A 12402-nucleotide genomic window follows, 5' to 3' on the forward strand; every position below is an offset into this window, starting at 1 on the left:
AGGGCCTAGCCTGAACCATGAAAAACAACCCCAGACCATTTTTCCTCATCCACTAAACTTTAAAGTTGGCGCTATGCATTGGGGCAAGTAGTGTTCTCCTGTAATCCGCCAAACACAGATTTGTCCGTCGGACTGCCAGATGGTGAAGCGTGATTAATCACTCTAGAGAACGCATTTCCACTGCTCCAGTCCAAAGGCCGCGAGCTTTACACCACTCCGATGCTTGGCATCGCGCATGGTGATGTTAGGCTTGTGTGCGGCTGCTCGGCCACTGAAACCCATTTTATGAAGCTCCCGACTAACAGTTATTGTGCTGACGTAGCTTCCAGAGGACGTTTGGAACTTGGTAGTGAGTGTCGCAGACCATTTTTACGTGCTACACACTTCAACACTCGGCGGTCCCGCTCTGTGAGCTTGTGTGGCCTACCATTTCGCGGCTGAGCCGTTGTTGCACATAGACGTTTCCACTTCACAATAACAGCACTTACAGTTGACCGGGGCAGCTCTAGCAGGGCAGAAATTTGACAAACTGACTTGTTGGAAAGGTGGCATCCTATGACGGTGCCACGTTGCACTGAGCTCTTCAGTGAGGCCATTCTACTGCCAATGTTTGTCTATGGAGATAGCATGGCTGTGTGCTCAATTTTATAAAGCTGTCAGCAACGGGTGTGGCTGAAATAGCCGACTCCACTAATTTGAAGGGGGTGTCCACATACTTTTGTATATATAGTGCATTCTATACGGTAGCTATGTCCTCTAACCCTGCCTTAACCCTTTGTCGGTAAATGGTAATTACAAGCGGATAACAAAAACCAGATGTACTGCAGCCAGCTAATGCAAAATGTAATCGTTTGCCTATACACGCCATGTATAGTTAATCATTGCGAACAGGCTCTGTTTATGTGCTTTTAGCACACAGGGCCTCAACAACAGATTTTAAAAATATATATATATATTTCTACTAGTAGTAATATAGCTAGTAGAACTATCCCAATCTCTGACAATGCTACGTGAGGACTGAGGCCCCGGGACAGTCTTCTCTGCAGCTCGCCTGATGAGCAGCAGGAGAGAAGCCCAAAAGGATCCCTACTCCTAATTAACATAGTTTCCTGATTCAGGCTGAAACACAAATGGCACCTTGAGGCGAACGTCAAGGGCAGGAGGAGAGAAAAGGGAGGGGTAAGGGGGGGGGCGTTTAGGATAGAGGGAAAGAGAGAAAGAAGGAAGGAAGCGAAGGAAAGGAGAAAAAATGTCAGAGGGAGAACAATTCCTCATCTCTGAGTGTCAAAAGCGATCTGTGGTGAGGAAGTTGAGGCTGGTTCTGACAGGAGGGAGTGTGCTGATACGTGCGTCCTCCTGACCCCTCCGTAATTCCAAACATCAAAGAGAGAGAGAGAGAGAGAGCCATCCGGCAGCTGGCACAGCACAGCAGAGAGGAGAGCAAGAGAGAGAGCGAGGGATAGAGGGAGCGAGAGAGAGGGCAAGGGGTTTGCTGCAGGAATCTAGCAGGCTTTCCAGAGATTTGCTCGCTGGCGAGGCCAGAGTTATCTGAACCCACAGGGGGAAGAAAAAGCCCAATGATATTTTTTATCTTATGAATATTTGACATTCATGCTTCAGCAGGTTGGGTGGTGCTGTGCTCTCTCTCTCTCTCTCTCTCTCTCTCTCTCTCTCTCTCTCTCTCTCTCCATCTCTCCATAAGGAGCTCTGTAGGCCAGGGTTACGGGGGAGCTCTGTAGGCCAGGGTTACGGGGGAGCTCTGTAGGCCAGGGTTACGGGGGAGCTCTGTAGGCCAGGGTTACGGGGAGCTCTGTAGGCCAGGGTTACGGGGAGCTCTGTAGGCCAGGGTTACGGGGAGCTCTGTAGGCCAGGGTTGGGGGAGCTCTGTAGGCCAGGGTTACGGGGAGCTCTGTAGGCCAGGGTTACGGGAGCTCTGTAGGCCAGGGTTACGGGGAGCTCTGTAGGCCAGGGTTACGGGGGAGCTCTGTAGGCCAGGGTTACGGGGGAGCTCTGTAGGCCAGGGTTACGGGGGAGCTCTGTAGGCCAGGGTTACGGGGGAGCTCTGTAGGCCAGGGTTACGGGGGAGCTCTGTAGGCCAGGGTTACGGGGGAGCTCTGTAGGCCAGGGTTACGGGGAGCTCTGTAGGCCAGGGTTACGGGGAGCAGCTCAGATCCTTTTTTTTTTTTTTTACAGTAAATAGTGCCGGATGGGATATTGACAATGAGATTGGATTCTCTAGCTGGAACACTTGATCTGGTTCCTCCCTTCTTTCACACTTCCCAACCTTTATATGGACGCTCTATTAAACACTGCGTGTTGCTATTGAAACGTGACCTGTCAGTAATGTATACCACTACCGTTCCCTTCCTCCCCTCTCCCCCTCTCTCCGTCTCCTCCTGCTCCTCTCCCGCCGCTACCTCCCCCTCTCCTCGTCCTCTTTTAGTGCTGGATGTGTATGTGCTCAGTACTGATGGCCAGATGCAGGACTTCAGGTTCCCCCAGACCAGCAAGGGTGGAGCCTCCATTCAGCTGTCTGCAAACACAGTCAAAGTCAACAGCAAAAACGGTAACAAGAGAGAGAGAGGGGGGGGTGTATGAATGAATGTGATCACGCTGAAGGAGCATTGCCCTGCACTGTGACAGTGGCCGAAGTATAGAAATTAGAAGCAATTTTATACATTCACAATGCCACCATAAATCTTATTCTAATGTGTATTTCTTCCCCCAGGTGTGGCCAAGCTGGTTTTTGTCCTCTATAAGCACCTGGGCCGGTTCCTCAGTACAGAGAATGCCACTCTACGAGGAGGAGGAGGACGTAACCTTTCAGACCTGACCGTCAACTCGCACATCCTGGCCGCCTCCATCACCAAGGAGTCCAGCCGCGTGTTTGTGTCCGACCCCGTCATCTTTACCCTGGAGCACCTCGACGTGAGTCCCCCTTCCCCTTGGAAAAACCCTGGAGCTCTAGAGTCAGGCCGTGGTGTGGTTCAGTGCGGGGGGAAATAGTGGGAAAGAGGAATGGCTGTGTGGTCTTTAGTAGCTGTGGAGGATAAATGCCAATTTCATAGGATACAGCTAGCACGGCTGTAAAATAGAAGTAGGTGTCAGATCGGGAACTCCCACGGTATGTACGCTTCTGTTAGTTTACATGGAAAAGCTATCTTGTTTGTCATGCTATGATATGTCAATATGCTGGAATGGTTTATAATTGCACTTGACAACGACAGACAAGGTGGGATCCGTCCATAGGCCGAAGCACTCAAGTTAGCCTGCTATCTTGTGTATTCCAGTACTTAGCTTTTTGCTACCATAGTTATTTGCCATGGCAGGCTCGTCTGCCTGCTGTTATTGACCCTTGATGGAAAATGGCACATAGTATGCATATGTACTCTAAAGTCATCTGTTAATTGTTTATGCTTATAATGTTGTTTGTGGTATTTAAGAGGTTTCCTTGTTTTGTTTTGTTTTGCTTATTGAGAACTATGACAACCCAAACTTTTAGCTAGTTGTTTAAAATCAATGTCCATGTTTTTGTTATTTTTCTTTCTGTAGAAGGAGCACTACTACAACCCCAACTGCTCATTCTGGAACTACTCTGAGAGGAGTATGATGGGCTACTGGTCCACTCAGGGCTGTAAACTCCTGGACACCAACAAGAGCCACACCACCTGTTCCTGTAGTCACCTGACCAACTTCGCCATCCTCATGGCCCATCGAGGTCTGTCTGTCTGTCTGTCTGTCTGTCTGTCTGTCTGTCTGTCTGTCTGTCTGTCTGTCTGTCTGTCTGTCTGTGGTGAGTGGCCTTCTGTGGGTTTTTCTCATGTTGTGTGGTTGGACTCTACTGTCTGTCTGTCTGTCTGTCTGTCTGTCTGTCTGTCTGTCTGTCTGTCTGTCTGTCTGTCTGTCTGTCTGTCTGTCTGTCTGTCTGTCTGTCTGTCTGTCTGTCTGTCTGTCTGTCTGTCTGTCTGTCTGTCTGTCTGTCTCATCTAGGGAACATGGTGAGTGGGTGGTTCTGATTTAAACTGAATCCCAAATCAACCCCTAGCTAACCCCCAAGACACTTGTGTAGATTGGAGATGTGTAAGAAATATGGTAGAATTTATTGCGGACACCTATCCAATCCTCTCAGATCTCCATAAGGAGCTAGGGGTTGATTTGGGATTCAAGGACACTCGTAGTGGCTCTGCCCCCCCCCCCCCCATTGTATGTATTTTATGTACGTAAATATGGCTAGAGTAAGATAGCCAACTCAGAGGCTGATTAGATTTGAGGTGGGGGGGAGGAGAGGAATGCTGTTAATGTATGTGGAGAGAAACAGAAGGAGGCTGTCACTTACTTTGCCGGGAGTAAAAAGCAAGAGATGGCAGACACAAGATAGTGAAAGTTAGCTCTGCCATTATTGGAAATAAAGGACATTTTACCTATGTTCCGTGACTAATAGCACTCACGCACACGCACATCCTACACGGGGAAACGTACGCGGCGGCCCGGTGTCGTGCTTCTGTATTTTCCATTTCCACTCGACGACGTGAAGTGGGTGAGATCCATTCGCAAGCAAAATGCAATTACAATCCAATTACATGATAAATATCATGTGCTGTGAGCATCCTACCCAGTAATAAACGTGGAACATAAGTTTGTGGCGTATATAATAACATGTCCCGACTCATGAACTCTTCCCGCGTCTTCCCCTCGCAAACCCCGAACCTTAAAACCCTTCACCACAAGGAAAAACCAGAGCCTGTGGTTTAAGCCATCCCTCAGTCACACCAACCCAACTACTCACCTCAACTACAACTCCTCCTGGCCTGCCCTTAATAAAAATGAGTCATGTCACGGAACGGATTACCTCATGTTCAGACCACTATCCCTGAGTGATATTCTGGATGGTTGAAGGCTTCTGTCTTATAGCCTACATGTCCACATTGTAATGTGTTCATTTTCCTGGGTTGTGACACGCACTGCAATCAACCCTTTCACCCAGCGACGATACCGAGCTCTGTGACAGCTTACTAATGACTTTTTTTTACATTGGCCCGGCACATGTACACGGATCTAAAGACATGTCATCTGTATCCTACAGTAGATGTTGAGTGAAATCCCTCAGTGAGTCAGGACGTCGTGTTATGTCAAGGTTCATTGATGGGGACATGAAGTCTGTCATGTTTTAGGTCTCCCGGCAGGTGTAAAACCTCCCTGCTGGGCTGCTGTGTGTTTCTCATTGGTGAACTAGAGGTTGAGTTAAATCTCTGTACTGTGTCATATTAGCTCCAAGTTTACTTCAGATTATGTACTGATACATATTGATACATGTTGGGAACGGCATTTGTACAGAGTGGCCTGAGTCAGGAAGTTGGCGGCGGTTCTGTGCTAGATACTGTTGTCTCTGTCTTCCTACTCATTGTATTCCCTGACCATCTGAATCAAATAAAAAGGTGATCACAACAACAAAAAAGCTTTCGGGGTCTAACCATGTCATGTTAGGTCCTAGATTCGCCAGGTTCTTGGTTCTAACCCCCTCTGTGTGTCTCTGTCCTGTTCACCAGGTGGAGGGGAGTGTCCACGAGCTGCTGCTGACGGTGATAACGCGGATGGGCATCGCTGTGTCTCTGGTGTGTCTGGCCATCAGCCTGTTCACCTTCTGCTTCTTCAGGGGCCTGCAGAGCGACCGCAACACCATCCACAAGAACCTCTGCCTCAACCTCTTCATCGCCGAGCTCGTCTTCCTCGTGGGCATCAACATGACTGAACCCAAGGTAAGGAGCATGGGCACCCCGTCAAGTATCCGAGTGGGCTTAGATGCACAATTGTTTTGTTCCCAGGGGAATATGCTCCAGTGATCCATTGACTCAATGCAGTTTCAATGCCACTGTCCTTTTACCTCTGTGTGTGTGTGTAACCTCTAAATGTGTCCCCGGCTCCCAGCTGGTGTGCTCCATCATCGCGGGCGTTCTTCATTTCTTCTTTCTGGCGGCGTTTGCCTGGATGTGCCTGGAGGGCGTGCAGCTCTACCTCATGCTGGTTGAGGTGTTTGAAAGCGAGTTCTCCCGCAGGAAGTACTATTACGTCTCCGGATACCTCTTTCCCGCCGCGGTGGTGGGAATCTCGGCCGCCATCGACTACCGCAGCTACGGGACACAGAAGGCGTAAGTAACGCTAGATGTCATCTTTAGGCAGGTTCTTTTGTGATCTTGCTTGACTCCGAATGCAGTAGTTTATGTTTACGCTAGGGCTGTCAAACGCTACAAAACATTGTATTGAGTTAATCGCAGGATTTGCTGTGATTAATCGTCATTTCAGAATTTGCTCGAATTGAGCTGTAATTTGAAAACATTTTATACAAATGCATTACGAGATATTGACGTCTTGATTTTGTCCAAAGGAATGATAAGCAAAATCAAGTAGATTGATAAAGCACACTTTCTTTAACCTAAATGTCAACTTATTTTGACATCGCATTGTCGTTTTTAGCTGTATAGGTGATGTATTTTGGTTGTTTTCAGTGTATTTTTAATACTTTCAGACAACACGATTTAATAATTTTAAAAAAAAAAACATTTTAAAAAATTGCACTAAAATTACAAATAGTTAGCGCAAGTTAACTGATTTACTCTGACAGCCCTATTTTACGCACATCCAGTAACCTTCAGGTGCAGGGTACGAAAAGTTGAGTCAGAGGAAGACCTTGAAGTGGAAACCTTACACAATAAAAGTGTGGGAGCATTCAACAGTATCTATCTTCCTTTCTTTGTGCAGAGAGCATCAGGTCTCCCAGGCCAGCCAGCTCCATATCAAGATTCCTTTTCTTCCCCACAGTGCTAATGAGAGCTACATCACAGGCCCTAGTCTCCCTCTGCCTCCTGGCAAATTTATACCCTGTCAGAGAGGAAAGAGAAAAGCTGTGAGCAAAACCACTACATTAATGAATTCTCTGGCTGGTTGGTTGTGCTGGTCTGGTATTTTCTCTGAGCTTTTTCTTCTCTCTTGCCTTTGCGCCTTCAAACTTTTATTCTTCAGTGGCCGTTATCCAAGAACAAGCCTTATGATTTGTCGTAAGCCTTCCTTAAATAGGGTGGTTTTTTTTGTTACATTTTTGTGGCTGTAGCGCAACAGTCCCTGAATTTGAATCAACATCTCCTCTGATGATACATACAGTAGCTTCAGCACAACACATTTTTGTTGAAACTGTTTGTGACCACGTTTTGACTGTTTAGAGTCTAACGTAGAGCCGGACCTCTCTCTCAATTGTAGACATTGGTAGCCTCTGATGTCGTGCAGGCAATACCAGTGCTGTTGTGTGGCTCGCAGCCAGAATGTGTTCAAGGTCAGGTTCTCTCTCTTCTTTGGTCACGAAGGTAAATAAATCACTGTTCTATTGCTGTAGAAGCTATATAATCATGCCATCTATCTCGTCTAGAAGCCAGGCTGGTTAGTGATCAGTGGGATACGATGTAACAACTGCCGCTGTGTTCTTAGAATGTAATTGCAGAGATGTTACAGTCACAGTGAGAGAGCCAGAATAGCTCATTTGCTCTTGAGGGATGGCTATCACCTGATCACATGACCATGTCCCATTGCAGCTGCTGGCTGAGGGTGGATAACCACTTCATTTGGAGCTTCATAGGACCTGTCACCTTCATTATCATGGTAAGCCGTGTGTGTGTGTGTGTGTGTGTGTGTGTGTGTGTGTGTTTCATACAGTATGCCTGTGTCTCTGTTTTAATATGTCTATCTATCCAAAAAATGTTTTCCTCAGAGAAATGTGCAGTGGGAAAAAAATACATGTATTTTTTTATATATTTTTTTTCTCGTCTGGTCACTTATCTCTTGCTTTCGCTGATCAATTTGCGTGAAAGGAAAGTGGTCCATTATATCTGACATGAGGACATCAGCAGCCATTCAGCTGTAAAGTCCTATGAAATCAGTCTAGTCAAGTGAGCAGCAGTCAACAGCTTAGCAGTTTTTTTGGTGGAAGGAGTTGCGCATTGTGGCAGAATTCCTCCCTTTCACACACTCAGTCGAGGAGGAGGAGGATAAGAGACAATCTCAGGCATGAAGGTCATTTTCTCAGTTAGACAGAGGGGGTTGAGGGAGATGGGGAGAGACGGATGAACATGGAAGTAATGAGTGGGTGGGCCAGACAGCCATTACCCACAACCCCCTGGCCCTGCCGAGGATCATGACGCATCTGCAGCCAATCCCTGTTCCACGGACATCTCCGTCTTCACCTCTTAATATTTCACACAGGCTGCATGGAGTTCACACACACACATACATTTGTATTATTCGCACAGAAGACAAGTGTAAATGTGTACATACTGTGTTTATACAGCACATGCCGTGCATAGATACCCAAGAAAAAGTGTGTTCTGGTTTCTGTAGATAGTGGGCTGCGGTGGAATTAAGGACATGTACAGTTCGGTGCCTCCCTGCCTGCCTACCTACCTGCCTGCCTACCTACCTGCCTGCCTACCTACCTGCCTGCCTGTCTCATCAGATCTGTGTCGACACTGGTGGCTGTGTTAATGCATCTCCAACCACTCGACTCATGCAGACCTAAATCAGCCCTGGTGGCTAGGAGACAAAACTCCACATCTCTCTGATCTTAAACCCCCTTATTTTGTATTTTCTCCTCTCCCTCTATGCCTCTCTTTCTCTGCCCTCTTTCTGTCTTTCTTCACACGTTATTGGTTTATTTATTTAAAGGGAAGTACATAGCTATGGCTCCACTGGACTGGTGTATTCATGTTCTAGAGTGAACAGCTTTCATAAAATTCAGCCCACAAATATATTGTATTTAATAAACTTGGGACCGTATCTCTACTAGAACAGTATTGCTTTGTGTTCTCGCAAACCCATGAAGTTTTTGTCATTTATCTCCTTTCAGAAAGATTGGTCAGGTTTCAGAATAAATAGGTTTGAATAACTTATAAAGCAAGATATGTTTTTTTAATAGAAGTATAGAAATAATATATAATATTTACTGAATATTTACTGAATCGTTTTTTTGGTGAGGTTTTAATGTGGTAGTGACTGAGCCAAATTGAAGTGTGTGTGTGTGTGTGTGTGTGTGTGTGTGTGTGTCCCCCCCCCGCTCATAGAAAAAACACCCTGAAGTCATGGAAACCTCTCTGAATGTATAGCTTAGAATATGGAGCTGTTTTTCCTGGCTCCAGACGTTTGTTTAAAAAATATGGCGCTCTGTCTTTTCCACCCTCTCTCTGTTCTGTTCTGTTCTGGCCGTATTAGATTTACACTCTCACTCTCTCTTTCTCTCTCGGTGAGGAATAACACTCTGCGTTTGGCACCCGCCTGCTTGGCTAAGTAAGGCCTGAGGTTGTGCGTTGCATCAGCCATGGGAGTGGGAAGGGGCTTCCCAAGGCACTTTATCATAGCCAGTTTTAGTAGGGCTGGAGACCGAAGCTAAGCCACAAACCTCTCTATTCTCACTTTTGGGAGGCAGTCTGTTTTACCATTTGCACGGGATTTTGAATGTTTCATATCCCTCTTGGTAAGACGTCCTAACGTTGACGCTTGCGATTGTGCCACAATCACTACAGGTTAAGCATAATTACCATGCATGATCTCAGAAAGTCACTAAAAGGTGCAGGGGACATGCACATTTCGGAGAGTTTGTCCTGTTTCTGTGTGCAAATCACCCTTTTTGCGGTTTTAAGTTGCCACGAAATGTAGGCGACATGCATTGCTGCGCCTACCATGGAATGAATGCCACGCCCCAGTGTGATGCGCTAAGCTCGCTGTGCCTCTGTTTTGACAGCTCAACCTCATCATCCTGGTGGTGACCATGTACAAGATGGTGAAGCACTCCACTTCCATGAAACCCGACTCGACCCGGCTGGGCGGTATCAGGTGAGAGGGGAGGGGGTCTCTGGAGGTGATGTGAAAGCTGGTGTTACTGGTTGTGTCAGCTCAGTTTTAAGTGGGGAAACAAAACGTTGTGTGCTGTCCTATTCCCAGCCATGGCCTTGCTTGTGCAATGTTAAAGGGTGAATTTGGTGTATTTGACCTTTAGAATTACATCTCAGTTACCCATAACTGGAGTGGACAAATATATATTTACTTCAGATTCTATCCTCACGTGTTGCCTTTTTAGTTGGTGTTTATGAGGGCCGTGTTTGCGCTATGCAGGGTTTATGTTGCCTCTTTTATTTATTCAGAACTGCAACCCTGACCTCTTGTATTAGTCGCTCCTGTGTTGGCATCATTTTCAGGTTCCTCTGGAACCCTAGCTCAAATATATATGATTTAAGGGTGGTGGGGGAGGAACTGGAGCTGTGCCCACATCTTTATTCAAACATCCACTCAATCCAGAGAATTGGATAAAAGAAAAGTCCCTAGACAGTTTCTGTCCTAAAATACTTGTCAAACAATAACTGTGAGACAGAATGACATGTGCCATTCCTGTGTTGTGTTTTGGACTTCATGTAATAAAATATTTTTTATTCATTTAGTTTTTTTGGCTTTTAATAGCAGCAAAATGGTTTAATTGACCTCTGAGCCGTGCTATCCTGGTTAAGAATGTAATTTAAAGAGAGCCTGCGTTCAAAGATAGTGGCTAATTCAAACAAATCATTTGTTCAAAGGACCCAAAACTCATTAACTGTCATTAATTGGAGTCCACCTCTAATCGACCACTTATTTAGTCCCGCAGAGTTAGATTTGGTAACTTTCCACAAGACATTGAAATGATCAGTTAGTTGACTTTCAACAACCATAAAGAGCCAGCGTTTTTCAAATAACGAAAAATGTACACAATGACACAAAAGCACAACTAATCTGCAGCATCTCTCTCTTTGGGCTTGCATTATCTTCTGTCCTTGGATTCTCTCTGGAACTCAAAGACGTGGTACAATGGTGTCTGGTTTTCACTGGTCTCCTCTTTTCTCTTTCTTGTCCAGGTTTGCTCACTCTTTTTTCTCTCCTGTGCATCGACGGCTCCCTGTCCCAGCCGTTGCCAAAGGGAACTCACCATTGGTTATCTGATTTCCTCTAGGCTTCTCCTGGACCTCCTGTGAGAAACCGGACGTGTTTGCTGTTTCTGTTTAACCAGCCAATCACGAGGAAGGCCAAGGAAACATAGTTATTTAGACTCTGTCAGAGACTCTGTGGAAGTTCTCATTCAAAAATCTACGTATCAGCTTTTATGAGTTGCACTGTATATACTGTATAACTTGTCCAGAAGGAGAAATAGAGAGGGATAATATATCACAGCCTCCTTCTTTCCCCACAGAACAAATCCGTAGGAACCAACAGAGAGAAACTTCAAGTCAATGAAAGATGAAATTAGGGAAGTTACCTAGTTTATTATTAATGATTGGGAACAATATTGTGTGTGTGTGTGTGTGTGTGTGTGTGTGTGTGTGTGTGTGTGTGTGTGTGTGTGTGTGTGTGTGTGTTTTTTTCAGATCCTGGGTGCTTGGGGCGTTTGCCCTGCTCTTCCTCCTGGGTCTGACCTGGTCGTTTGGCCTGTTCTTCCTCAACGAATCCTCCGTGGTCATGGCGTACCTCTTCACCATCTTCAACACTCTGCAAGGGATGTTCATCTTTATCTTCCACTGCCTCCTCCAGAAAAAGGTAAGGATTTAATACTTATGACATATATATACGAAGATAATGCGACAACATTTTGTACATCAATGTTTGACTATAAGTTTTCCTCACCAGAGGTGGGAAATAACCTTTTTTTTATGTCTAGTTTCCCACAGAAGTAAGATAACAGAAGGTATCTGTGTGTACAGAAGTCCAATGCAAAATGTATACTTTTCAGTCCGCTGTCTACTGTCTCTTGACATTTAAGACCATCTCTGATAGAAGTAACACCTTCCGTGTCGTATTTGTCCCCGTGCAAAATCCCCCTCCTTATGGTGGTATTTGAATGTGTCATCGTGGTAGCTGTGATAGGGCTATCTCCAAAGACACGCCATTTGAACTGCTGCTGTCGGCTCGGTGGCATTTGATAAATATATTTATTTTGTGGCTCTTTGTTGCAGGATCGAGGCAGCTTCCTCTCTTTTTCTCTCTCTGGAGTCGACTGTCACGGTTGTGGTGTCTCTGAGTTCACTGTGTCTCTGTCGCTCTGCCCTGATCCTGTGCCCGCTGCAGGTCCGTAAAGAGTACAGCAAATGCTTCCGCCAGTCCCAGTGCTGCGGAGGTCTGCCTTCTGAAGGGTCCCACAGCTCGGCCAAGACGGCCACGTCTCGATCCACCGCACGCTACTCCTCCGCCACACAGGTACAGTACATACTAGGTACAGTACAGCAGCGGGAAGTTGAATTATATATACCTTTTTTTTCTGTCCTTTCTTGCTTTTGAGAGTGAAAGGAGAGTTCTTTTCCTGTTTTTTTTTCTCCTTCTCCTATTGCATGCTAGCACGTCGAGGAG

General features: G+C 46.1%; 1 protein-coding gene across 1 annotated transcript in view; it reads left to right on the plus strand.

Moving 5' to 3' along the window:
- LOC115102977 (adhesion G protein-coupled receptor L2-like) overlaps positions 1 to 12402 on the plus strand; it is a 117758-nt gene that overhangs the window by 92791 nt on the left and 12565 nt on the right. Inside the window, exons 10-18 of the mRNA XM_065005689.1 lie at positions 2444 to 2566; positions 2729 to 2928; positions 3553 to 3726; positions 5547 to 5756; positions 5926 to 6146; positions 7581 to 7647; positions 9779 to 9870; positions 11427 to 11595; positions 12124 to 12252. Coding sequence (XP_064861761.1) covers positions 2444 to 2566; positions 2729 to 2928; positions 3553 to 3726; positions 5547 to 5756; positions 5926 to 6146; positions 7581 to 7647; positions 9779 to 9870; positions 11427 to 11595; positions 12124 to 12252 — 1385 coding nt within the window. The remainder of the gene's footprint in view (positions 1 to 2443; positions 2567 to 2728; positions 2929 to 3552; positions 3727 to 5546; positions 5757 to 5925; positions 6147 to 7580; positions 7648 to 9778; positions 9871 to 11426; positions 11596 to 12123; positions 12253 to 12402) is intronic.

Source organism: Oncorhynchus nerka, linkage group LG20 (assembly GCF_034236695.1).
Source record: "Oncorhynchus nerka isolate Pitt River linkage group LG20, Oner_Uvic_2.0, whole genome shotgun sequence".
In the NCBI taxonomy this organism is placed as follows: domain Eukaryota; kingdom Metazoa; phylum Chordata; class Actinopteri; order Salmoniformes; family Salmonidae; genus Oncorhynchus; species Oncorhynchus nerka.